The 27,610-nt window shown below is 52.5% G+C and overlaps 1 protein-coding gene across 1 annotated transcript in view; it reads right to left on the bottom strand.

Annotated features, from left to right (window-relative positions):
- Positions 1 to 27,610, bottom strand: part of ALMS1 (ALMS1 centrosome and basal body associated protein) — a 49,076-nt gene that overhangs the window by 1,940 nt on the left and 19,526 nt on the right. The window contains exons 6-19 of the mRNA XM_082282023.1: positions 26,321 to 26,480; positions 23,450 to 24,805; positions 22,717 to 22,847; positions 16,274 to 18,521; positions 15,259 to 15,384; positions 14,836 to 14,937; positions 14,064 to 14,234; positions 10,766 to 11,913; positions 7,672 to 7,786; positions 6,597 to 6,806; positions 4,600 to 4,847; positions 3,921 to 4,104; positions 3,626 to 3,689; positions 2,455 to 2,554 (exon numbers count right to left, since the gene is read on the bottom strand). Of these exons, the coding sequence (XP_082138149.1) occupies positions 2,455 to 2,554; positions 3,626 to 3,689; positions 3,921 to 4,104; positions 4,600 to 4,847; positions 6,597 to 6,806; positions 7,672 to 7,786; positions 10,766 to 11,913; positions 14,064 to 14,234; positions 14,836 to 14,937; positions 15,259 to 15,384; positions 16,274 to 18,521; positions 22,717 to 22,847; positions 23,450 to 24,805; positions 26,321 to 26,480 (6,363 nt within the window). The remainder of the gene's footprint in view (positions 1 to 2,454; positions 2,555 to 3,625; positions 3,690 to 3,920; positions 4,105 to 4,599; positions 4,848 to 6,596; positions 6,807 to 7,671; positions 7,787 to 10,765; positions 11,914 to 14,063; positions 14,235 to 14,835; positions 14,938 to 15,258; positions 15,385 to 16,273; positions 18,522 to 22,716; positions 22,848 to 23,449; positions 24,806 to 26,320; positions 26,481 to 27,610) is intronic.

Genomic DNA, 27,610 nt, shown 5'->3' with positions numbered 1-27,610 from the left:
TTACAAAAGGGAAGCAACTTTTGTTCATACAGATTCACTAACTGGGGGCCTTATTTTGAGTCAAATAAACTCAGTTCCATCTCATCCCTCAGCCTGGACACGGAGATTGTCCACCCCTGAAGCATCCAAGGCAGGGCTGGACATTGGGGCTTGGAGCAGCCTGGGACAGTGGGAGGTGTCCCGGCCCTGACAGGGGTGGGATGGAATCCATTCATTCATTGCTTCCTTTCCCAAATTTTCATCACCCACTGTGAGCCCTCAAGGCCCTGGGGAAGGCTCTGGAGCCCCAGGAGCAGCTGAGGGAGCTGGGAAAGGGCTGAAGAATTCCTGAGGGAGCTGGAAAGGGGCTCAGGCTGGAGCAAAGGAGGCTCAGGGGGGACCTTGTGGCTCTGCACAAGTCCCTGACAGGAGGGGGCAGCCGGGGGGGTCGGGCTCTGCTGGCAGGGAACAGGGACAGGAGGAGAGGGAACGGCCTCAGGCTGGGCCACGGCAGGCTCAGGGTGGATATTGGGAATATTCCTTCCTGGAAAGGGCTGTCCAGGCCTGGCAGGGGTGGAGTCCCCATCCCTGGAGGGGTTTAAAGCCCTGTGGATGTGGCACTTGGGGACAGGGGGCAGGGGTGGCCTGGGCAGTGCTGGGAATGGTTGGGCTCAGAGGGATTTTCCAACCTCAGCGATTCCATGGTTCTCTGATTTTAGGGACAGGGCACGTCCCAGGCCCTGCCCTGGGGGTCAGGGACACAGGGGTCGTGCCCAGCCCCACCACTGCCCCAGAGACCTGACTCTGGCTCCCTTTTCCATGTTTTCCCTGGATAAATGCCAAAGGAGCTGCTCCCTGCTGGGTTCCCTGGGCTCCTGCAGGGACAGCAGCAGAGCAGGAGCAGCTCTGTCCCAGGCCCTGAGTGCTGCCCCACACCAGCCCTGGGACAGATGCTTGGAGCAGCCTGGGGCACAGGGGATCCTTAAATCCATGCTAAGATCCATCCCACACTTCATGGAGCCCTTGGAGCAGCTCCTTCCTTCCCCCAAAGCTCTGTCTCATTTTTGGAGTCATTCCACAAAATCTGCAGTTCATTTTTCAGGCACAACGAGCCTCCCTCAGAAACTGGTGCTCTCACCCCATTCCCTGATTTACAGCTCCTCTCGGCAGCTTCTCTGCATCAGCAGGGAAAACTCAAACACTGGGATTGTTTACTGCCATGAATCACCACCTCTCCCCCAATCAAACCCACATTTATGTACAAAAGTTCTGATCCTCTTCCCTCCCTGCTTCCAGCTGACTCTGCCACTCCAAGTTGGCGACTGCCAGAACTCATTAATTCCTCAAACTTTACTGTACCAGCAGCTGGAATTCTCAGACCAGGGAAAGAAAAATGCCCTGAAAATACCCTGCACAAGTATAGCAACAAATTCAGTCTCTCCAGTGGTAAATTCCCCAAATCAGAGTAGGAAGATGTTTTGGATAATACATTACAAGTCCTGACTTTCAAAATCCAATTCCTGCTGTTCCCAACAAATATGCAAGCCTACCACTCCAGCTCTGGAGTACTCCAGGAAAGGAGCTGTAATGCTAAAACTGAAGTGCGAGTTTAAGATCCAGAGGGGGAAAAAAGACCAGTTTTAATTCCAGTGCCTGTCCATGCCCAGGGATCCTGGTTCACCCCACAGCTCCCAGACAGGGATCCTGGCCGGGCAGTGCCCATGCTGGGAGGCCCCACCATTGGCTGGGCAAACAGAAACTCCTGAAATCCTCAAAGTTAAATTTCCACCAGGATTGCCAGCTCTTGACTGGGTAAATTAAGGATGACTCCAGGCTTTGTTAAGTACGGCTGGGAAGCTGGCTGGCAATTCCCTGAGCCAAACCCATCCACAGCCAGGGCACAGGAGAGCAAACCCAGCAGCCTCGAGGACACTTGTCCTTCCTGGAACGTGCTCCATGATCCTCTGTCCCACCCAAGGCCCTGCACGAGGCCCTTCCAGCACCATTTCGCCAGGACCACGCTCCCTGCCTTGTTTCCACAGCCATGGCAGGATTGCAGGTGAGCAAGGGGGAACTCCAAAGCCTGGCTGCCTTGCCCTGATTAGATGGAACACAGCCTGAGCACCCCCTGCAGCCCAGCACCGGGGAATTCCCATCCGGCAAATTCCTTTGTGTCTGTGACTCCCCGAGGGACACAGGTGTCCCAGAGCAGGTCTCTGAGGGAGCAGGGTGTCCCAGAGCAGGTCCCTGAGGGAGCAGGGTGTCCCAGAGCAGGTCCCTGAGGGAGCAGGGTGTCCCAGAGCAGGTCCCTGAGGGAGCAGGGGTGTCCCAGAGGATGTCTCTGAGGGAGCAGGGTGTCCCAGAGCAGGTCCCTGAGGGAGCAGGGGTGTCCCAGAGGATGTCCCTGAGGGAGCAGGCTGTCCCAGAGGAGGTCTCTGAGGGAGCAGGGTGTCCCAGAGGACAGAGGGCACTCACTGTTTTGTAGAGCTGAGCCCTCAGGCGGTAGGAGCCGTACTCCAGCCTCCTCTGCTCCTCCTCCCGCTTCTTCCTCACCTCGGGGAGCTGCTCGTAGATCCTGAACGGGAGAGAAAAGGCAAGAACTGTGATTTGGAACCGGCTGCTATTAAAAACCACACCCTCTGCTCTATGCCCACATTCCTTAAGGGCTGCTGGCCAAGCACAGCCCTGACAAACGTGTCTGGAGTTTAGTGGTGTCCCATGGGAAAACGCGGGATACACAGCAGGGCTGAGCCCGGGAATTCCCACACCTGGAATGTGGAAGGCTTACACCCTAAGAATACTTTTAAATGCTAGAAGTTACTAAAATAGAACACATCAAGGGGTTTATTTTATATACTGTGTATTCCAGTTGGTATTTTGTGGAATCACAGGGAAACTGAGGTTGGCAGACACCTCTGGAGGTCACCAAGCTCCTGCTCAGAGCAGGGTTAACTCCAAGGCTGGATCAGGCTGGTCAGGCCTCATCCCTTTAACTTGTGATTATTTCCAAGGATTCGGGCTCTGCCACCTCTGTGGGGTCCTGGCCCAGCACTTCACATCCCATTCCCAGCAAAATTCAGCTGCCATAAGCTCCCATTTTTTTTATGCCTTCCCATGCTCTCTGCAGCACAGCCTCTCCGAAGGGTGAATCCACCGTGAGTGTGCTGGGCATTCTAGGGATGAATCACTGGAGTGAAAAATAAGACAAAACCTGTCCTCAAGTGTTTTTTCCAAGAGTAGAAGCCTCTGTATTCCCTTGGGGTGATTGTTTCTATAGAGTGCTTCTTCCTCTGGGGGAAATGCTGCCTCACTCCTGCCCCAATTACCCACTTTGGTAGTTTGTAAACTTATTTAGATGTTCCAGTGTCCCCCAGCCCCATTCCCTCTCCATCTGGGATCCAGTTTGCTGTGGATGGCTGACACTGCAGCAGAACCCTCAGGCTTAGCTACAGAAATTACTTTTCCAAAATGATTTTGTTTCTTGGGATTTCTAAGTAAGACATTTCTCCCTCTGGTAAGGTACCTGCATTTTTCACTGAAAAAGCTGAATTCTTTGCACACCCAATTCTTTGACTGCAGACATGATTCAAAGCTCTGCCCTACCCAGGGCACTGATCCACCTGAAGTAAAATTCCCTGAGCTTTACCTTTTAGATCTTTGAACCATTTCACTCTTGGGAATTGCTCTTCTTTTTTCTTTCCTCAGGAAACCTGAACGGAAAATTTTGAGATAAGGGGATGATGAACAAGTTTGTTACTGCAACACTGTGAGTTCTTTGTAAGTTTTACAGAAGTTTTTAAAAAAACTCTTTGTAAGACCTTACAGGCAATAGGGTTAAAAACTGTAATGCCTTAATTAGAAAGAAATAATAAATAAATACACCCTTAAGTATGACGTGGAATTCTTTAAATCGAAGAATTCAAAGCAGACCCCTGAAGTACCTCGGTGGGACACCAGGTGATTTGCACTCCTGCAGTCCTTCCTCTTCCCTGGGGGCTGCAGCAGCTGCTCCTGCTGGGATTGCAGCAGCCCCTGGAGCCTCCTCTCCTCCTGGAGCAGCCGCAGGTGCCGCAGGCGCTGCCCCGAGCGCGAGATGAAATCGGGGCGGTGCAGGGCCAGGGCCTCCTGAGGGGACAGAGAACACACCCTGCCTGGCCTGACTGGGGCTGGCAGCAGCAGGGGAGACCCAGAACATCCGCCACAAACCCCAAAGCATAGAAAACATCCCATCATAACACTGGGTGCAACACAAAACTCCTGCCCTTAACGCTGGGCAGGCGCTCAGAGGCCTGGTTTAACAGCCAGGGGCTGAACTGGCCAGAAAGGAAAAAACCTCGAATAATAATAATAACAAAATAGTAATTAAAGCTCATTTTCATCTCATACTATGTACATCTCAGTATTATTTCTGCACAGAAACAAGTGTGGTGGGACGTTCTGTCAGCTACATTCCCTCTGGTTCCTGATGCCAAGGGATTTAATCCCTAAAATACCTGCCCAGGTCAAATCCCGGGGCAATACACTGAGGGAGTGCTGTGGGGAAAGCCAAACTGCCACAAGCACTCCATGATTCCCACCTTGTGGAGGTCCTGGCAGTCCCTGGGTGCAGGGTGCCCTCACCTGCAGTGTCAGCTTCCCCAGGGGCTGCCCCAGCCCCTTGGCAGCCCCTGGGTGTGCAGCTGCTGCCTGCCCCGCGCTCTGCTGCTGCTGCTCCTCCCAGTTCTTCTCCCGCAGAGGCTCCCTCCAAGGCTTGCTGCTGCTGCTCCAGGGCTCAAACCAGGCTGGCCCAGGGCCAGGAATGGCACTGCACTGGTTTTCTTTCCTTGATTCACATTTCAAGTCCTCTGCTGGGCCAAGCCATGGAGTCCCTGGTAAAACAGCACAGAAGAGAAAGAAGATTTGGAGACGGTTCATGGGCCTGTTTGTCCATCCCAATCCATGGTCCTTTATTCCTGGAGGAATCCCAGAGGCTGGGGGGGAACAAAGAGCTGGGAGGGGACACAGCCAGGAGAGCTGATCCCACCTGCCCCAAGGAATATCCCAGACCATGGAACACCACGGTCAGCAGGGAGAGCTGAGGGAAGAGGAAGGGGAACACTTGGAGTGATGGTGCTTTGACCTCCCAAGTCAGCACCAGGCACATCGGAGCTTTCCTAGGGATGGGAAAGTGGGCAGGGGCTGAAAGGCCCCTCCAGGGCCTATGGGCAGTTCTGAGGAGGCTGAAGAGGGCTTTGGGACAAGGGGAATGGTCTGAAGCTGAAGGAGGACAGGTTTACACCGGGTATCAGGAAGGAATTCCTGGCTGGGAGGCTGGGCAGGCCCTGGCACAGGGTGCCCAGAGCAGCTGGGGCTGCCCCTGGATCCCTGGCAGTGCCCAAGGCCAGGCTGGACATTGGGGCTGGGAGCAGCCTGGGACAGTGGGAGGTGTCCCTGCCATGGCAGGGGTGGCACTGGATGGGCTCTGAGGTCCCTTACAACCCAACCCATTCCAGGATTCTCCAAGCAGAGAATGAATTCCTTGCCTTGCAGTGCTTGTGTGGATTTTCCTTTCCCTATTCACCTGTCTGTATCCCAATCCAGGGGTTTCCTCACCCGACCCTTCCCATCCTGTCCCACATCCCTCGGGAAGGGAAGGACCAGTGGGGCTCAGGTGCCAGCTGGGGTTAAACCACAGCAAAGCCCAGCTTTTGTGGCAACACTGCAGCAACCCCTCACTGCAGAAATTCCAGTGGGAATTCCTGTAGGAAACACCTTGGGCAGGGTCAAGAGAATTCCTTTGCCAAGTGTCCCAAAACCAGCCAGCCTTTATCAAACACCACTTTTGAAAAGCAGAGAACTGTTCATTTTCCAGGTTTCTCCATGGAAAGAACAATTATTTACCAGCAATCACACAGTTTTAAGGAGCCTCTCTGCTGTCCTAAGCCCTGTGGCTCTTTATCCATATTTTGGAAGATCGAATGCTTTCCATCTCCCCAGTGTTTGGTGAGTCCCCAGGAACTCAGTTACTCACAGTTTACACACATGGTGATGCGAATACAGCAGCTGGGGTTCTGAGCAGACACTCTGAATTTTCTATATTAAACCCTTATGAGAGAGCACCATCAATCCCCACAACAACAACAGTGATGAGTAAGGGAAATATTTTTAAACACTTAATTGTGATGTTGTGAAGAGCAGCAGGAATTTAAGAGAGACAAAAAAAAAGAAATTAAAATGTCAGGAGGCTCCACCAGCAGCCTAAAAATGCAACTCTCAGAGTCGAGTTCTTCCCAGTTTTCACTCAAGTACTCTGGAAAAATCTTCTGGGAAGCCTCAGGGTGTGAGACATTAAGGACAAGTTGGTGACCAGCACTGAGAGTTTAATAGAACGTTTTGTGTGTCAGAAACGAACATTAAGTGATTCCCGTGTTCTCCTTCCTCACCTGTTTACTCCTCCCTAGGGACTGCCGTTCCTGCCTGTCCAGCCACTCCAGGACTGACAGTGCCATCACACTCAGCACCACAATAATCCCCTGGCAGTGGTTCTGGCTGACATCTCGGTGAATCCCAGCAGGAGTGACTGTGGCAGGACAGGCCCGGCTGTCCCCAGCCCTGCCCACAGCCCGCCGGGTGCTGACCTTGCTGGAAGTGCAGCCTGTTCCTCTTTGTCCTTCTGTCCACGGGGAGCACCACCCGGAGCTGGTGCCAGGCTCCTGCTGCCCCTCCACGGCCACCCTGCCACAGCCCCGGGGGCTCCTGCAGCTGCTGGCTGGACCTGGGAGTGGGGAAGGTCACCCCAACATCCCGGGTGTTCTTCCTGGTGGCACTGCTCACGATCTCCAGGTCTCCTGGAATGGAAAGGGAGCAGGGACATCTCATCCACGTGTGCCAGGGCAGGGAATGACCCTCATCTCAACTCATTTCAGCCTTCAAAAGTCAAAACCTTTTATATTCCCACATCCCCAAACCAAGGAGAGCTTCCAGTGGCTCGGGACTGTTACTGTGTGATAACCTGAGTGAAATGAGAGTGGTGAAAACCAAACATCCCAAGCAAAATATACATTTACATGGGGGTGGGAATCAAACTGGAACTAACTCTGCCCTACGAAAATCCTTCCCTGCTTCAGTCCACTTGCACACAAGCAGTAATAAATAAATAATTGCTGTATCTGATGAATAAACCAAGGCTGTTACTCAATGTGATGATGGGGAGTTGGCGTGGAAATGAATGCAGTGAAGAAACTGTTAATTACCACCAGAAAAAACCCAACTGCAGAACTGCACCAGGCCAGGAGCAGCTCGGGATTGAAATAGAATTTAACACCCAAAATATTCCCAGGAAGAACACGGAACACTGCAGTTGCCTTCTGAAATAGCATATGCCCACAAAATCCATTCTGGGAGGAACAGATGTCTCAGGAGAAAACAATAGATAAAAAAAGGCAGTTCACCTTTGCTATTGGAATGGATCAGAAGCTGAGGTTAACACATCTACAAGTGACAAAACTGGTTATTAGAGCAGCCCCAAAATGCCAAATAAACAGCTCATGTTCACTGATCACATCATCCTTCTCTGACAGCATCTGAAGTGAATTTGGAGGGTGCTGCCTGTACAGACCCCTCAGCAGAAACACCCAGACTCGGGAGAATGGGCTCCAAAGACAGGAGGAAAGGCAGGAGGAATCCAGGAGAGTCTGCAATTCCGGGACCCACCTGCCTGGATCCCTTTGTTCAGCATCCGTGTCCGTCGCTTGTTGCTGAGAGCAGAGCTCGGCCCCCAGGAATTGCTGCTGGCACAGGTGGAATCCGAGGAAAAGGGGATGGTGCTCTACAAAAACAGGCAAGAGAACAGAAATTCCTGAAATTCCAACCAAAATGAGCAAAAACAGGTCTTAAACAGAAAGAAGTCACTGCTTTTGTCTTGTTGCACCTTGGTTCTGTTGTTATTAATGCTGATCCCAGGCTGATCTGTCTCCCTGCCCTCACAAAAACCAGCCCTGGCTCCATCCCTGTGCTCCAGGGCACTTCCAGCAGCCCGGTTTTGTAGGAAAAGCACTTTTTTACTGTGGGGAAGAGCTTGCTGGGATCAGATTCTGGACAGCACTGGGCATCCTCCAACTCATTTGGGAATGCTCCCCTGGAGAAGGGAAGGAGCCAGGGAGAGCTGTGAGCCCCTTGCAGGGCCTAAAGGGGCTCCAGGAGAGCTGCAGAGGGACTGGGGCCAAGGCCTGGAGGGACAGGAGGCAGGGAATGGCTTCCCAGTGCCAGAGGGCAGGGCTGGATGGGATACTGGGAAGGAATTGTTCCCTGGGAGGGTGGGGAGGCACAATCCTTTCACCCTGTGATCCTCACCAGAGTCCTCCAGGTGGGAAAAATGAAACCCAATGAATCCATGAAACAGGAGGGCACAGAAGGAGCAGGGCTGAGGCACAAGAGGAGCCTCACACCTTCATTTACACCAAGCCAGGTGTGAAAGCTGCAGGGCTGGACACAGCCCAGCCTGGAGATCGAACGCTAATTTCAATTAACCAAGCCATTAAACAGCAGAATCCTGTCCCAAGGCTGGGCTCTGTGGAACACAGGGGCTGGGGCTTTGTCAGCACCCACGACCCAGCAGCACTTCCAGGCTCCCAGCCCAGCAGCCAGGCCCTGACAGCCCCTGCAGCTCCCCTGAGCTCCAGCTCTAATTCTGGAACTGCATCTCCCCCCTGCCCACAGCAATTAGCAACCTGTAGTAAACTAATTGGTGTCCTGTGAGTAACCCCAACACCAGCCACGATGGAAACGCAGAGGCCTCTTCATTCCCTTTGACTGGAGTTCTGTCACCCCTAAGCAGAATTTCAGTTCAATACTGAAAGGAGGCAATTTTGACTCTTACAAAGCTGGTTTTTTTAATTTCCTGTAACTATCCCAGCTCCAGGAGAGGCACTGCACAGATGCAGGGATACGGATTTTCTTTCAGATAATAGAACATGGGAACATTTGAATTGTGAATGTGTGAATTTGAATTACGTGCTCGGCAGAAATGTGTAAAATCAGGGAGAACAACCCCAAAATATCCCCTTCCCATGCACGTGCAGCACCAGCAGCCATTCAGTCCTGAGCAGTGCCAGGAACATTCCTGCTTGGATGAGAACATTCCCTGTTCTCCAACCTTAGCTCTGCACCTGCTGCCAGATGGCAGCTCCGGGAGGGACTGGGAGAGAGCACAAACTGGGAGGGAGAAAAACCTCCTGGGATGGCTCTGGGAGCTATAAATACAAAAAGCTGCAACCAAGTTTCTGGAAGCAGAGCTGACAATGGGCTGTCAGAAACCTGAGCTCCAAAATGCAGCACTCCCAGAAGGACTGGGGCAGGAATCTCTCTGGGAGCTGGGCTCCTGCTCGGAATGAGGATCTGCCTCTGAACCACAGACATTTGCACTAAAAATACAATTAAGTCTTGACTTTTCCTCAGCTAAACCACCCAGAAATGATCAAAACTGGAATTTTAAGTAAAATTTGCTATTTTGTCATCTATTTTCTCTCACTCCTTATTTGAGGGGGCTCATGTGTGCCTTCAGATGGATTTTTTAAAAGAATATTTCATCACCAGATAAAAAAGATATGTTTCTAAAGCCATGGGGGTCCAATGAGCCTTTAATGGGTTTATTCCCCTAAGCATTAATTCCATTTGTCATCTCACAGGTGATTTCAACAGGTAAAAAAACCAGATTTGGGTTTAAGGTTCAATAGACCCTGAAAAATTAATCTTGTGGATGGAATGTGGAATAAAATCATCTAAATTCTACAACCATGCCAGAAATGCTGGATCCTAATGCCAGTGTTCTGATCAATAATCCTCATACTGCAAAGTTCAGGGCAGCTTTATTTTACCTTTAAATAAATGTTATAAATAAAAATATTAAATATTTTTAAACCATTCTTCACCTTCAAAAAGATCATTTCTCCCGCAGATTTATTTAGTTATTTTCATTATTTCATAATTCACTGGCTTATTTGACACACAGACTTGCGAGTTGTTCCTATGAAATAAAATAGCTAATTTCTATTAAACCTGGTAGCACTGATGCCAGTTCCACTTTCTTCTGGAAATACAAAAAAATGAAAGAAAAAGTTCAATATTCCTCACTTGTTCTGTACTTTTCAGCATTCCTGCGTATTACAGACCCCCAAACTCTGCAATTCCTGACTAAAATCACCAAATCCACGCTAAGTCCCTCTTTAAGGACATTTCCATTTCTCCTCCAAAGGGCGAATTCACCTGAAGGAATTATTCCCTCCACTTTCAAGCAGCTGCACTCACCTGCAGAGCTCTCACCTGGAATTCTCAGCTCTTCGAAGAAGCCTGAACTGCTCAACACAGAAGCTGAAGACGCTCACAGCCAGCCAGACAAAACAATCCCCCATTTACAAGACAAACAGCAGGAAAATTCCAACAGGAATTGTACTGATCCTTGCCCAGGGATTTTCAGGCACGAATTTGCATCAAATTTACAACCTCATGTTGGGCACTGCCAAAGCCAGAGCCTGCAGGTATCCAGGAACAGCAGGATTTGCTTCCCAAGGGAAACAAAGACAAGGAGCAAAGGGACAGAAAGCACAGCGGGTGTTTTATCCTCTCTGGGTGCTGCCCTGGCTCCTGGAGGGGCAGACGTTGGCTGGGGCTGCTCAGGGGGAAGGCAGAAGCCTCCCCTATAAACATCCCTGGAGGTTTTCAATGATTCCCAGCTCACAGAGCCTGTCCAGCACTGGGGAAGCTCCTGGGGATTATTCAGAGCTGCCCTTTGGGCTCAGCGAGCACTTACCTGGCTCTGCTGCCTCTTCCCGAGCCCCTCAGCAGCGCCCTGGGGACATCCCGCAGCCCCTGCTCCGCTGCTCCCATCCTCGGAGCGGCTCTTCTGGTGGCTGATGGCACAGTAGAGCTGGGCCAGCCTCGGGGCCAGCTTTGGGGCCAGCCTCGGGGCCAGCCTGAGCCTGTGCTGCCCGAAGGCCCGGAGCAGCCTGGCCGTGTCGATGGTGGACGTGGACATGGAGCTGCTGCCCTCGGGGCTGTCCAGCCCCGCCTGGGTCCCCGTGTCCCAGCCCGAGGTGCTGCAGCTGCTGGGGTCTCCGCTCAGCCTCGTCTCTGAGGAGGTGTCACTGGGAGCTTCCAGGTACTGCTGCTCTTCCAGAATCCTGTTCAGGTGGTGGATCCTCCTCTCCGCGGGCCCCTCCAGGCTGTTTCTGCCGTGGATCTCACGTGGCCGCTCTCCTGCTCGTGCTCCCTTCGGCTCCACGCTGCTCCCAGACCCGGCTTTTCCTGCCAGCCGAGTTTCTGTCTGTTCCCTTCCCTGCACTTTTTCCTCAGGAACCTTCTCCCCAGCTGGTGCCAGTGCCAGGGTGTGCCTGATGGGATTCTGCAGGACCCTGGCCAGCCGATCCAGGCGCTCCACAAGGGACAGCTCGCCGTTATTCCCGAAATCCTGCTGCTGGTGTCTGCTCTGGCGCTCCAAGAACTTCACCCAGAGCTCATCCAAGCTGCCCCTGGAGTGGCTTCTCTGCTGTGGTGCTTTCCCCACGTTCTCCTCGAGGACAGTTGTTTGGGCACATGGCAAAGGATCACTTCCAGCTGCTTCCTGGTGCAGCTCCATCCCAGCTGCCTCCTTCCCAAGGGATGATGCCCTGGCACCCAGATCCTCGTTCCTACTCTCATCGGCCTCTGCAGTGAGAGCAAAGAATTCCCGCTCCCCTCCTCTCCCGAGGGGGACACAGGAACCCCACTGGTGCTGCTGTGCTCTGGCCAGGGCAGTCCCTGAGGAGGGGGGAGCGTGTCCAGCTCCAGGAGCATCCCTGCAGAAGTCCCTGGAATCCAGGCAGCAGCTGCTGCTCGTGGGCATCGGGCGGGGCAGGGAGAGCTGGCTGGATCCGGGCACGGACTGGGAGGGTTTGACAGTCTTGGAACGATCCGTGAGTTCTGCAAGAGAAGAAAACACTTGAATGTTTTGTTTCTTATCTTAAAGTGGAGGATTCTCATCCTAAAACTTCCAAAGCACAGCAAAGGATTCAAAGCAGGGTTGCTGAGCTCATTCCCAAAACGCAGTGAACTCGGAAATGCAGTTTGAGTGTTAAATTAAAGGCATATGAAGTGTATTTTCTATCATTTGCAACATGGAATCCAAGAGAATATTATATCCAATGAATCTGGGGAGGAATCCAATTCCACCTCAGGGAATTGCCCTGACCAACACTGAACTGAGCCTTTATTTAGAGTCATGCTGTGGGTTGGGTGGGAAGGGACCTTAAAGCCCACTCAGTGCCATGGACAGGGACACCTTCCACTGTCCCAGGGTGCTGCAGGGCCTGTCCAACCTGGCCTTGGACACCTTAAAGGCATTTTAAATATAACTTCATATTTAATAATATGAATAATAACTCCATATTAAAAAATACAACATTTAGAAATGTGCTTTGTCTTGTGCTCTTTGGATAAAGGCCGGGATGATTGGATCTCTTCCCTTCCCAGCACGGGGCTTTGGTGGAACACAGAGATCAGGGATGGTGTAGCCAGGCCCAGCCTCGCTAACTCTGGAAGCGCAGGAATTTTTCTTCCCATACAAGGGCAATGTTTATAAACTTGTGTAAGAGGCTTCCTCCACATCCTCCTGACAAATGAGATCAGGCTTGGGAATGCCAGGCAGAACTTTGCTATTCCTGGCTTTTTAGAAAGTTACCAAGAAATGGAAGGAATGTAAACAGGCAAAAAATAAAAATAAGTTTGTATAGAGAAACTTTTTTTTAAAAAATACATAATTTGCATAATTTTAAGCTCTAGACAAGCTCTGTGGGTAGAGGTAATCTTTTATTAGATCATCTAAAAATACAGTTGAAGAAGTCAGGGAAGATTTAAGACATGCAAGTCTTTCTTCCGAAAGCTTCTTTAAAGTTCCAGCTGCACTAGCTGCCTTCACAAAAGACTCTTTCTCCTTAAGTTCTTTTCTCACCTGGGCCTTTAGACCGTCACAGCTATAAAAAAATATTAGGAGATAATTTTATATTAACACCTCTGTTCCCCTCTCTTTTTTATCCAGGTTACTGATGTTGCAGCCTTACATAATCATCGCAATTTTCCTCTGCAAATAAAAACTGTCTTCTGGAAACACCAAAATCTCTCCATTCTGAGAGGAAAAACTTCAAAGAAAAAAAACCCACCTGCAGTGAGAAATGAAAATAACCAGATGCAATCCCTATCAACACATCAGGACAACTTCCTGAGGAACCACCAGCTGCCTTAGGGAGAGATGGCAGCCACGCAGGAATTCTCTGCTCACCATTCCCTGTGCCCAGGAATGAACACCCAGGGAGCTCCTCAGCCACTCCCAGTCAGTATTTGTGTTGGACAAACCGGTGTCCATGAGGATGAACCTCAGCTGCTGCCACGAGAGCCAGAGCCAAAGGCAGCAGGGAGCTCAGCCTGATCCCCCTGCGGCACACAAAGCCTGGAGTGGCCACTGCAGGAGCAAATCCCGACCCTCCTCCCTGGGCAGGCTCCGCCAGCCAGGTCAGGCTGAAGGTCAGGGGACACCCCGGGGACAGAGGGCCTTGATGTGACATCATAGGACAGCAGAGTATCCGTGGGCAGGGCCAGCCCCAGCCCAGCTCAGAGAATCCCAGCTGGCTGCAGCCACAGGGAATTCCTGACAATCCCACATGGGCTCCGGCAGCCCTGGAGACGCTGGAACACCAGCAGGCACTGATGGCCAAGTATTTCATGGAATCAGGGAATGGCTGGGGTTGGAGGGACCTTAAAGCCCATCCAGTGCCACCCCTGCCATGGGCAGGGACACCTTCCAGTGTCTCAGGGGGCTCCAGGCCCCATCCAGCCTGGCCTTGGACACTGCCAGGGATGCAGAGTCCACAGCCTCTCAGGGAAACCTGTATTTCATCAGTCAGGGAGAAGCAGAAAGGTGAGGAAGAGAAAACAGAGTCAAATTTAGCATCTTCAGGCAGACTGTCAGCGATGTCACAGGAACCATGGATCCTGAAATGTCAATCTTTTGCTCTGATTTCTTTCACATGTACAAAAACACACAAATAATAACAAAATTAAAACCACATTCTAATTACCTGACGAGCATTCCAGTGGCATCCTCTGCTCCTCAGCCCAGGCCAGCTTAGGCCTGGCCCTGTGACTGTGGCTCACCCCTCTCTGCTGGGCAGCTGCTCTGCCTGGAGGAGGACCATCCCTCAAAGTCAGCACTCGGGCCAGGAGCCCTGGGGGAGGAGCATCCTCTGACCCTGCCCAGAGAGAGAAGGAGGAGTAAATCAGGCAACAGGAGAAGCAGGTACGGAAATGCCACAATGAACCAACAATCGGGAGCCCTGGCAATGCCCAAGGCCAGGCTGGACATTGGGGCTTGGAGCAGCCTGGGACAGGGGAAGGTGTCCCTGCCATGGCAGGGGTGGAATGAGATGATCTTTAGGGTCCCTTCCTACCCAAACCATTCCATGATTCCATGATCCTATCCCTGTCTCAGTGTTAGAAACCTAAAAAACTCTTCCCACTGATTTCTCATCCCTGCCAATCCCACCTGGTTACATCCCGTGGATTTCCTGCACTCAATTCCCTCAGCTGCTCCTGAGCTGAGCCCTGACTGCAGCAGCGACTGGGAAAAACAAAATGTATTTTTTCATCCTGCTGTACATTTTCCTAGAACCTTGTGCTGCTCCATTTGCATAGTGAATTTTTATATATGGCATCGTCATAGCTGCAAAACAACAGATTTGTGTCACATTTGTTTCTCTCATTTTGGAAATGTTTCCCCAGATAAACTTGAAAAAGGTCAAGAGCAGGAACACCTAAACCATGCCCAGCACTATTTGTGGTGCAATGACTGACCTGGGCACTTCTGGCACTGCTGGAGCAGCCTGATCCCTTGGTCTCCCCTGCTGGAATTCCGGAATTGGGCATCTCTGACATGAGTTTTGTCTACTGGTAGCTCTGGATGTTAAAAAGCTCTGAGTGAAACCAACCTGCAGATGAAACCTGCAATGCCCAGTGCCTCATCCTTTACAGGAGAAGTGGCAGAGGTCTGAAAGGATCCCAAGGGAGCGGGAATGCCCAGAGGGAAGTGGGGGATGACCAGGCTGTAGAACACCGAGCTTTGCTCCTTCCCACTGCCAGAAGGGAGCAAGAACCCCCCTCCCAGTGCAGAGCTGGAGAGCAGAGCCTGCTCTGAACCGTCCACCTGGGCTCACAGCCACGGATTCCAGAGAAGCCAACCCAGAATATCCAATTCCCCACGGGATGAGGATGTCGTACCTGAGCGAGAGCTGTCTCCGCTGGCCTCTGACTCCCCTGGGGACACGGTGGCTCCTGGCTTCTGATAAGGCACGTAGTACATGCCAGAGCTGCCCGAGGGCTTGTATGGCAGCAGCAAGGGCTGGGCTGGGGGTGGAAGGGAAACATGAGCAGGAGCCAGGCTGGAAACCCCCAGTGCAGCAAGGCAGGACCTGGGCACACTGCTCAGGATGCTCCTGCTGCTGAAGCCTGAGAAATCCCATTCTTCAGGAAAATGAATTGCAACTATTATTTCATTAGTTACATTCAATTAATTGAATTTTGTAATCCCCATCCAAAGGCAGAAACTTACTGTCACTTACCTGGAAAAACAGCTTCACCTATTTAATACCAAAATTGTGATCAGGGTGGCAAACACTGACTGACAGAAACATCTCCTGTACCCACAGAGCTCCCAGCTGATCCCTGTTTCAGGAATCATTTCAAAGGAGCAGCCATGTGTCCCTCAAGTCAATAAAAGCAACAACAGAGCCCCGGCACAAAACACCACTGGGGTGGGAAACCCCTGTGAACATCCACTCCCCTCTGCTGACAGATATCCCAAACCCTGCACAGTTTTCTGTTTGATTCTATTAAAAGCAGCCATGTGCAGATTTCCCTCTGACTTTTTGGTGTTATCTTGACTAGAGAGTAAATCAGTGATCAGATCCAGCTCTCACTGAACTCCAAGCAAATTAAATCATCTACAAACAAACACCAGAAAATACTCTCCAACCACACTTGGACACAGTAAAACCCATTCTAGAGAAACCTGAACTGAGTCCCAACTGCATCCACACAAATCCCTCCCCACCAAGCTGAAAAAAACAAGTTTAAGGGTTGGGGTTTCCCCCCAAATGAGCAACTCTAAATATCCAAATTATCTCAAGGGTGTTATATCCACAAAAAAGCTGGGTTTGGGTTTTAATACTTGTCAATATCTTGAACTTGTACAGATTCAGGTCCACAGACACACATAAGACAGGAATTTGCTCACCAGGCTGCCTTGGGAAGGGGGGAATCTCCTTGTGGGATGAAGTTGTGACGCTGGGAGGTTCAGGGGCTTTGGGCAGCGACGGCTGCTGGGCAGCATTTCCACCCTCCTGGGGATCAACGCAGACTTCTGCTGAGAAGGTGGTTTTTGTAGGGCTTTCTGTGGTGATCTGAGTGGCAGCATCAGAAGTCCTCCTCCCAGGCTTTGCAGGAAGGGTCGAGCTGGGGATCCCCGTGGCCCCAGGTGCCCCTGAGTCTCCCCGGAGCCAGGCTCTGGCCCTGCCCTGCAGCAGCAGCTCCTGCCTGGAGGAAAACACCCGGCTGGGATCTGCTGAGGCCGCTGGCACAGCTGAGCTGGGATCCTCTGGAACACCCTCAGCAGGTGGGAATTCAAGAACACTTTCCACTGAAGCTTCTGGAGCTGCTTTTAAAGTTACTGCTTGAGCCCTCCCTTGAGGTTTGTCCCACACTTTCATCCCATTTCCAGCATTCCCGGCGCTGTGCAGCTCTGAGTTCCTGACCCTGGAGGAAAGGGTGATGTGGACACAAGACAGGAATTTCCTCACCGAGGATGGGGGAGTCTCAGACGTGGTGGATAAAGCCTCATCTGCAGGTAAAGGCTGAGAAGGACCCATCTGCTCCCTCGCAGCCTCCTTTGGAACGGGACGGGGCTCACCAGGGCTTTTCCTCTCCTCTGCCAACACCTCACCGTGGCCCTTCAGCAAACCCATTTGTGCAGCTGCATCTGAGCCTTCCGAGCTCTCACAGAGCTGGGTGTGGCCAGGTGGGATCTTCTCCTGCTGGGAAGAGCTTGGAGAGTGGGGTTCAATCAATGGATTTATTTCCTGACCGGCTCCTGTGCTGCTATTGAGCCCCCCAGGTCTGGCACCCTGCCTGTCCCCCTCAGTCACCTCTGCAGTCACAAAATCGAGGTGTTTTGCACTCAGGGTCTGTCTTTTCCCAGGATCCTGGGCTGCACAGGCCGTTTCCTGGCAAGCTCTAGCTCTGGCACTGTCAGCAGAGACAGGAGGAAGCTCTGCAGCACCACCAGCCCCGTCACCCCCCGTGCTGGCCAGCGCGGGGCTGGGGGGACAGCTCTGGGACCTCTCCCAGGGCTCTGAGCCGCACCTCTCCTCCCCAGCGCCGGCAGAGAGAGGCCCCGCAGGCACGATCCCCTCCAGCCCATCCCTGGGCAGGCTGGGGCTGCGAGCCAGGGCTCCCAGCGGGGCCGGCGGCCGCCTCGGGGGGCAGAGGGTGAGGGAAGCGCTCGGCTCCTCCCAGCCCTGCCGCAGCCCCGCAGCCGGCAGGGGCAGCTCCCGGTGGGCAGCGGGGGCAGCTGCGGAGCTCCCTGCACCGGGACCCCACTCCAGAGCGGCACGGAGCTCTGCCACGGCACCGGGACGCCCCGCGGCCGGGCGCCGGCTGCACACACGCAGCTCAGCACCACGCCAGGGCTGCAGCTCCATGTCCTGCAGCTCAGCACCACGCCAGGGCTGCAGCTCCATGTCCTGCAGCTCAGCACCACGCCAGGGCTGCAGCTGCTTGTCCTGCACCTCAGCACCATTCCAGGGCCGCAGCTGCTTGTCCTGCACCTCAGCACCACGCCAGGGCTGCAGCTGCTTGTCCTGCACCTCAGCACCATTCCAGGCCTTCAGCTGCTTGTCCTGCACCTCAGCACCACGCCAGGGCTGCAGCTGCTTGTCCTGCACCTCAGCACCACGCCAGGGCTGCAGCTGCCTGTCCTGCAGCTCAGCACCACGCCAGGGCTGCAGCTGCTTGTCCTGCAGCTCAGCACCACGCCAGGGCTTCAGCTGCTTGTCCTGCACCTCAGCACCATTCCAGGCCTTCAGCTGCTTGTCCTGCAGCTCAGCACCACGCCAGGGCTTCAGCTGCTTGTCCTGCACCTCAGCACCACACCAGGGCTTCAGCTCCATGTCCTGCACCTCAGCACCATTCCAGGCCTTCAGCTGCTTGTCCTGCAGCTCAGCACCATGCCAGGCCTTCAGTTCCATGTCCTGCAGCTCAGCACCATGCCAGGCCTTCAGCTCCATGTCCTGCAGCAGGGAGCAATCCAAGGGATCAGCCCTAGGGAACGGCACTGCTGGTCGGGAGCTGGACTGGAAGAGCTCCTGAGCCCTGGAGAGCTGTCTGTGCCTGTCCCTGGGAAATGTGGGAGCCTGGAAATGCTCCGGGTCCTGTTCCTGCTTCCTCAGATACTCAGAAGCTGCTTCCAAACCACGGAGCCACGGATCCTGAAAAACAGAGCACAGTTCACAGAGGTCACGTGGAGAACTTCCCACCTGGAAGGGAAAATTCCAAGTAAGAAGAGAGCTGTCAATAACCAAGGATTTGTCATCAGGAAGGGAGGGAACTCAGCTGTTACGGAACTAATTAAAATGTATCCTTTTAAAGTGCCAAGGTACCATTCCCAGCAATTTATCCCTGCCAGTGTTGGTCACAACCCACAGGAGGGGCTGCCCTGGAGCACACCAAGAGCAGCACTCACCTGAGCTGGGATTCCCTCACCTGGATCTGCACTGATCAAACAGAGTTATCCCAGAGTTATTCCCATCCCTGCCAGAACTCCCCAACACCCTGCACACCCCTGCCAGGGAGCAGCACCTCTTCCATCACTGCAGCTCTGTCCCACGGGTGAGTTTGGCCTCAGGGGCAGAATCGGGGTTGGGGAACATGGGAAAGGGCCAGGACAAAGACACAATTCCATGAGGAGCCAACCCTCCCATGCCCATGTCCCTGTGTGTGGGGTGCAGGCCACCAGCCTCCTGTGGAGGGAACTTCTGAAGCGGCCTCACGTTGCACCAGAGGATGTTTAGGTAGGACCTTGGGAAAAGTATCTCCATGGAAAGGGTTACCAGGCATTGGAACAGGGAAGTGGTGGCGTCACCATCCCTGGAACGGTTCAAATGATGTGTGGAGGTGGCACTTGAGGACACCTTAGTGGTGACCATGGTGGTGCTGCTTGATGGTTGGACTTGATGATCTTGGAGGTCTTTTCCAACCTTAATGATTCCAACCGTCAACATAATTTTATTAATTCAAGTGTAATCAAAAATTCCAGCACTTCCACTGAGGTGCAGAGAGCAAATCCAAGATAAATCTGCTGCTATGGAGATGGGCCAGATAAGCTTCATTAGAGAAAAAAAGACACAAAAATCTAGCTTACATTTATTTTTCCCTACTGGTTGGAGCAACTGTGTGTGGAAGCAGCAGAGTGCATTCCATTAATGGAGCACAGCACTGGTTCCTGAGTGATTAAATCCCCATCAGCTACTGGGAATTTGGCAACAAAAAGCAGTGGGAAACATTCTTGGTGTAAACCAAACACATAAACAAGTATTTCACAACAGCTGTTCCAGCCTTTCCCCATCCCAGATGTCATGACGGGAGCAACTACTCCAGCAGGGCCTGCATCATTATCCCACTTTTCTGTTCCTTTATGGATTTTAAGGCAACAAATCAGTTTATTTGGCTTCCTGCATTTCCTACAGCCAAGAGGGACAGCGAGGGCCTGTGGAAGAACACAGGGACAGGGAGCAGAGCTGTGCCAGCACAGGGATGATCCCAAGACTTCTCCTCCCCACACCACGTGCCAGTTCAACGGCCTGAAGTAATCCAGAGCAACTCCCACCAGCGAGAGCAGGCACAGAAGTTGTGATAAACTCATCTTCCCAAGCCTTTCACATGTTTTATTGTGCTTGTTATGTGTCATCCTTCCAAAAAAGCTCCCTGTGCCATATGATCCACAGGAGCCTGCAGTGCAAATTTAGAGCTACAACTCCCTGAACTTCCTGGAGAAGTGAGAAAGCTCAAGGAGTGGAAAAGTACAGCAGGGAGTGGAGGAAAACACTGCACCAAGGGGGAAGGAACTCACAGGAAAGGGAACAGGGAGCACCTGGCACCCATAAAATACAGGTGGGGGGATCGGGGCCTCAATTTAGGAGGAAAATCCTCGGGTTTAGGATGCTGGAATTGTATTTACATCCAACAGCAACTCCAAACCTGCCATGGGCTGGGGCAACTTCCACTGTCCCAGGCTGCTCCAAGCCCCAGTGTCCAGCCTGGCCTTGGGCACTGCCAGGGATCCAGGGGCAGCCCCAGCTGCTCTGGTAATTCCAGCCCAGCCCCTGCCCACCCTCCCAGCCAGCAATTCCTTCCCAACATCCCAGCCCAAGCTCCCCTTTCCCACTGGGAAGCCATTCCCTGCCTCCTGTCCCTCCAGGCCTTGGCCCCAGTCCCTCTGCAGCTCTCCTGGAGCCCCTTGAGGCCCTGGAATGTGCTGAAGTTCTCCCCAGACCCTTCTCCTCTCCGGGGGAACACCCCCAGCTCTCCCAGCCTGTTCATGTTGAATATTCCCAGGATTTGAGCCCCTCTTCAGCCGAGCCCTCCAGGCCACGTTTGCAGCCCCTGTCTGTGCCCACCCCAGGCCCCTCCTGGACCCTCTGCTCAGCCAGACCTGGGGAATCCACAGGATTCTTCCCTGCCTGTGACACACAGCTCTCAGAGACCCTCGACTGCCTCAGAAGATGGAAAATCTTTCCAAGTAAAAGATCCCAGAGAACTTCCCCACAGTGTCCTGCTCCCTCCTCTGTCCACAAACTTCACACAGTTCCTGTGGCAAACAATAAAATGCCACAGTGGCACCTGAATTTCCCGAGCTGTCACCTCTGAAAACGAGAGTCTGAACATTCCCAAAGAACATCCACCCCAAACCTGCCCCACAGGCACTGAGCAAGGATCCTGCTGGATTGAGCGACAGGAACAGTTTGTCTTCCTCGGTCGTGAAAGTTTCGTAGAAGGAAAATGCCTTTTCCTAATCTTTGTTCTGCTCTTTTTAAGTCCATGCCTGGCACTTTGGCTCTAAGACTTCCACACTTGCTGCACACAACAGTTCCCATTACATTTACAGGAGATTATTTTGCCTGGCTGTGGTTTCTTCAGTGCAGTAGTTTTGAACAATCTCTGTTTTTCAGTGACAGTGTTTGGCTTGGAGGGAAAAGTACATTTATCTTAAGTACAATAAAAAAGCCCCAGTCACCTTCACTCTGCAAATTCAAACCATTTTTTATCTCAAATTAAAAACACTGCAGTGCAAAACCATTTTCGAGATCAAAGCACGAGGTGCTGTGGTTGAACTAAAGAGATTTCTTGGGAACTGGGTTTGCAAAATTATGGTGAATTTCTTCTTTCTCTAAATGTGGATAAAACAATCCCCAGCTGACACTGAATCACAGAAAGGTAAAATCCTCAGTTCCACACTGCACAGAGTTCATCTTAGGGAAAAAGCTGTGACCAAACAAAATCTAAAAGTTGGGGGGGGGAAAAAGCTTCAAGGCCTCTGCTTTTGCATTTGTGTTTTGGTTCTCTTTTTTAAGAAATCTGAATTTTAAGAAATGTGAATTTCTAAAATATTAATTAATATTTATATAATTTATTTATATAATAAATATTAATTAAATAGTCACTTTCTTTTCCCCCAGCTGCCCAGAAATTCCACCAGTCCAGGAATACCTGGGAAGTTTGGCCTGGTGGGTTCTGGGAGCTGCTGCGTCTCTTCCCAGCACTGCTGACCCAAAGAAGCCCTAAACACAGAGTACTCCTAAAGCACAGTTTGTCACTCCTGCTAATGCAAGGCTTTTAATTAAAACAAACAAACCAACCCCTGCTGCTCTTCCCGGGAGGCAGGCAGGCTGCAGGAGAAAGCAGGAAAAAATCAAGGAAAAAAGATAAAAAGGAAGCTGTTCCTAAAGCTCAGGACACTCGTCTGACACCATCCCTAGAAATCCTGCCATAATCACCCCGGACACCAGAGCAGTGCCAAAAATGGACACTGGCAGAGAAAGCAAAGGTAACACACTCCTGCTTACACCAAGCGCAGCCCAGGGATTTTATACACCAACTCGAAACATTCCAAAGGAGATGCACAAACCACAGCAATGCCAGGGCAAGTTTTCCCAGGAAATCAGAGCTGCAGGATCCTGAACCTCCTCAGCCCTGCCCCTGCCCAGCACGGACACCCCCACCTCTCCCACGGACGCTGCCCGAGCTCTTGGTGGGAGCCCCCTGTGAGCAGCTTCCCGACTGCCCCTGGCAGCCTCACCTGCACAGTGATCCTGCCTCCTGCCCTGAGGATATTCCACAGACACTGAACTCCTGCCACAGCAGGAGGAGTTTCCGAGTCACAATCAGCACCTCCACAAATATTTTGTGAAAAGAATTCCTCCAGCCAATCCAGAACCAGGAGCTGTGGGTACGTTCTCACAGCAACACCAATTCTCCCCCCACATCCCTTCCTCTGGGACATCTGCAGCTGAGTGTCACCCCCCACACCCAAACCACCCCAAACTGCCTGGGAAAACCATAAAAAACCCCTAAAACCCCCCAAGAGCAGGTGCAGCAGCATTTCCCCCAACCTGAGTTGGTTTGTACCTTGGTTTGTGCAGCGTTCCTGGTCTTTGGAAGCAGCTCTGCCTTTATTCTCTCAATCTTCTGCTGGGTCTCCTCATCCCAGTCTGGCCCAGACTCCTGGGACTGGCTGGCCAGTTTCAGCTTCACCCAGGCTGCCAAAAACACAAACCAGGAGAGGTTTCCTTTCCCATTTCATGAATGAGAACAGTTTTTAACTTAAAATCAAAGTCATGCATTTCTGGTTACCCCAACTGAGAGAACAAAGACTAAAAAAGAAACCAAAGAACAAAGACCACACCAAATTCCAGAGCTCCTGGAATGACCAGGAATATGATGTAAAATGGCTCTTTGAATAATTTATTTGGAGAGATGGACCCAAGACCCTTTCCTGGTTCTGTCATCCTTGTAGTCTCAGACACAAGTCAGAGCTCACTCACAAAATTCCTTCCCACATTCCTGATAATACCTGTGTGGACAAAATACTTCCTTGCGCTGATGTCAGGAAAAGGTTTTCAGACTGGAAAAGCTCAATTCCATCCCCATTCTACCACAGCACAGAAGATTACAGTGAAGCATCCCACATTTAAGCCCTGTCCCATTAAAGCTTCTCATTCTAATACCAAATAATCCCCTCTGAAGCAGGGAGCAGACTCAGCCCTGCCGGCCTCCACATCCCATCCCTTACACCCACCCCTAACCCCAGATGTGCCCTCTGACACAGCGCATGATAAACCCACCTGAGACGTGTCCTTACCTCGGATCTTCCTCTCCTGCTCCTCTGCACTCCTCAGGATCCGGCTGGCATCAATCCCAGGAGACCCAGCCCTCAGGAGGCTCCGGACTCGGGCAGCCAGGGAATCCCCGCTGCTGCTGCCGCTCCCTGCCTGGATCCTGGCAGCTCCAGCTGCAGGCAGGATGCTCTGGAATGCCCCCATGGCACTGCCCGGCTGCTGAGAGCATGGAGGGTTCCCCAGGAGGCTCCTGACACGGGCACTGAGGGAATCCCCACTGCTGCTGTCGTCGCTCCCTCGCGTCCCTCCTGCCCTTCCAGCCACCCCAGCCAGGGACGAGGAGCTCCGGGAGCCGCCCAGGACAGCGGGGATGCTGCCCAGGGGCTCCAGGGGAGGGGGACTGCCCAGCTCCGGAGCTGTCCCGGCGCTGAGGTCGCTGCTGGCACTGCTCTGTGCCAGCCCCACACGGGCAGGCTGGTTCCTGTCTGTGGTCACGCTGCTGCACCCTTCGGGCTCCGACCTCCCCACGGATTTTCCTGTCCTCGGCTCCTGGGCCATTCCCTTCAGCCCTCCACTGCGCTGCAAACCGACACCCAAAGGATTTCCCCATCCCAAACGAAAGGGGTCAGAACCCAGAGCATTTATCCCCAGCCCCTCTCCCCGCACACCCCTCGGGGTCGTGGCCTCATCCCATGGCAGTCTTTTCTGCAGCTGAGGGATCCAGTCCTTCCCTAACCCGGAATCTTTGGGATCATCCTCCTTCCTAAGCAGCACTGGGGAAGACTCCCCAGTTTCTCTGCAGGAGGCTGTGGGGGAAGCAGGATGAGCACAGCTGGCAGCGAGCTCCTCTGCCTGTGCCAGCAGCTCACGGAGCTCCCGCAGGGCCCCAGAGCCCATCAGGGAATCCCCTTCCTGCCCCTTGCTGCTCTCACTTCCCACGCTGGGGATCTGCGACCCTCTGTCTGATTCCATTTTATTCTCGACTCCAGACAAAATTCCAGCAGCCCACTCCTGCAGGCTGCTGTCCGAGCTCTGGGGCCCACGGTCAGCAGGCGGATCCCGAGCACTTGTCCCACCCAGCCGGGGACTCTCCCTGCCCGAGGAGCAGCGGGGCGGGCCCGGCTCTGCTCCAGCAGATCCCGTGGAACGCTCTGCACCCCGGGCTGTGGGACCTGGGGCAGCCACTTCCAGCTGGGGCCCTGACACGCTGCCCTGGCTCACTGGGGCCTCTCCAAAGAGCCCTGGGAAGCTGGGACAGAGCTCCCGGGGTGACAGCGCACCCGAGCCAGCCTCGGACTCCACGGGGATGGACACGCTCGGAGTGGAGATGTCGGAGTCAAAGCTCACGTGTGACATCTCAAAGGCTGGCAGCAATTCACCTACAAAGGAACACAACATTCATTAATTTGGAGGCTCCAGAACACAGAGGCATCAGCAAATACTTGTACTAGAGGGCACATAAAGGGAGGGAAGAATTCAAATCCTGAAAAATATTTAGGATGCTGTTCTTAGAATGAGACTTGAACTAAGATCTCCACAAGAACTATCTCCTGAAAGATCTCAAGAGTATTTCAGCTAAACATCAAAGAAAATGCAAAACTTATCAGAGAACTATAGAGAATCTTGAGTTGGATGGGATCACCCAGTCCCACCCCTGTCCCTGCCCAGACCCCCCAACAGCCCCACCCTGGGCACCCCCGGCAGCACTGTCCAAACACTCCTGGAGCTCTGGCAGCCTCGGGGCCGTGCCCATTCCCTGGGGAGCCTGGGCAGTGCCCAGCACCCTCTGGGGGAAGAACCTTCCCTGATAACTGAAGTTCCTTGCTTTTAAACAGCTGCTTAGACTGGATTTGAAATAAACGCTCTTGGATAAATGACCCAGTGGTGCTTGGATGTCCAAATGAACACCTGATTTACAGAAGTAAAATTCCTCCATGGAAAGGCTGTCCAGGCCTGGCACAGCTGCCCAGGGCATCCCTGGAGGGATTTCAGAGCCCTGTGGATGTGGCACCTGGGGACATGGGGCAGGGGTGGCCCTGGCAGTGCTGGGGATGGTTGGACTGGATGGGCTCAGAGGGCTTTTCCAGCCTCAATGACTCCATGGTTCTACTGAGGACAAATCTTCCCCTGTCCCAAAAGCCAAGTGGTTTAAGTTGCCAGGTCTCCCATAACCCTCAAAGAAGGGAAAAATCATAAAAGAAAACAAGAGAACATTTAACCCCTTCTGGTCAGAGAACCCGGCCAGTGCAGGGGGCTGAGGTCAGAATGGAAAGGGTCACACAGGGACTCGTGAGGAGCCTTCAGACTCGCCCTTCCCACAGGTGCAAATCCCAAACCAGGACACTCTCAGGAAATGACACATTGGAAAGAGTTTTCATGCACATTTTCACATTTTAATGACATGGGGCAAGGCCCTGAAGCCACCCTAACCCTGCCTGAGCACTCAGAAATGACTCAGCCCTGGTAAGGCCACTCTGATTTGGTTGATGATGATGAAGGGTGGATGGATTTAGGAGCAGATCTGGTCAGTTATAAAAATACTGACAACTTTTTGTCACACCAAGAAATCCCAGAATGAAAAAGAAACCAAGACTTATTCCTCTCCCAGGAAGAAAAAGTCTGGTCCCATTTCTTCAATCTCAAGATACAAACCACATCCTTCTGAAGGACTCTTGTACACAGAGAAATAAAGGGAATAAAGACACAGCGTCCCTGCACTGCCTGGCAGCTGCCCCACAGTCCTGGATCCCTTGGAGGCAGCTTTTCAGAGCTTTGGATACTTCCCAATGCCAGAATCTATTGGAGATGGGAGAAGCTCAACCCCCACGAACACCCCTGACCCCACAGGTGGGGGAGGTCAGTGCTCCCCAGGCCTCCCAAACCCCTCCCCGTACCCTGTGCCCGTGGAGGGGCCCGGGCCAGCCTGTCCAGGGGATCCTTCAGGGTCCTGAGCTCCACGGGGGAGAACTCCAGCTCCCGGAGGGGCCGCTGGGGCACGAACGGTGCCAGGATGGTGCCAGGGGACTGCTCGATGCCCAGGTTCTGCAGGTAGACCTGGGAAAACAAGGAACAAACACTCGGAGAATGCCGTGGGTCCTGGGCTGGCAGAGCTCCTGCACCCCAGCACTGGACACTGCAGGAGTGAGAATTCGGATTCTTCAGGGGAGGCTGCTGAACTGCAGCTGGGAGGAGAACACAAAGGTTTGGGTTAAACACCTTCTCCCTCCCCAAAAAACTGCTGCACAGAAAACACTGGCAGACTTGGGAATTCAAGCCAGCAGCAGGGAAGCTCCTCGTTTTTTAGGACAAGTTTGTTCAAGCCTTCAAGGCAAATAGCTGGGAGCACTTTTGTCAGAGCTGGTTTACATACAGACATTATTACATGCAGGAAAAAACCAGCCAGAATTTCCCTTGACTTCATCACCTGTAGGGCAAATTAATTTCAACTTGTCCACACTATGTCCTAAACTAGCCAGGAAAATTAAATCAATTACCTCACACATCACAGCCAACTCCATTTCCTGTGGGTTTATTACAAACTTACACATTAACAGCCAGGTAGGTGACCTGATCTCCTTTACCTGCCAGTGACTTACAGGAGCAGAATTCCTCAGAACCAGGCTGGAGAATGTGTAATTATAGCCAGGAACAGAAGTCATCTCTCTGCCTCATGAATTTCATCTAAACACCCTCCCTACAACATTTATATTTGTTTCCCCACGGGTTTGCAAAGACAACAGAATGAAAAGAGCTTCCAGAGCACATTCCCAAAGACCTGATGATTATGGAGTCATCTTGTGAGAGGAGCAGCCTCTTACTCAGAGCATAATTACATGTTTGTCATTACCATAAATCTGCATCTTATTTGCTCTACCCCCCAACAGCTATTACTGCACTTCACATGGCTGCCCAGTGCTCTCCACTGCCTCCAGCCCCCCAAACAGGGGGAAATCTGGATTAGCCAGGCAGGATGGAAAGCAGGGAAGGGATGAAGAAGCTCTGAAGGTCCTTTATGAGGAACACATCAAGAATTCAGAATTGAGGCCTCAGAAACTGGAACAAGGTGAACAAGCAAAATGAGAATTCATAGGGAAAAAAGGAATTTCATTTCCAAGGAGCTGTGTTGGCTTTGCTGCTCCTGCAGAGCTGGGGGGTGGAGCTCAGCTCTCCTCACTCAACACCTG

Source organism: Coloeus monedula (assembly GCF_965178545.1).
Source record: "Coloeus monedula genome assembly, chromosome: 5".
Taxonomy (NCBI): Eukaryota; Metazoa; Chordata; class Aves; order Passeriformes; family Corvidae; genus Coloeus; species Coloeus monedula.
This window is presented reverse-complemented; position numbering and strand designations above follow the sequence as displayed.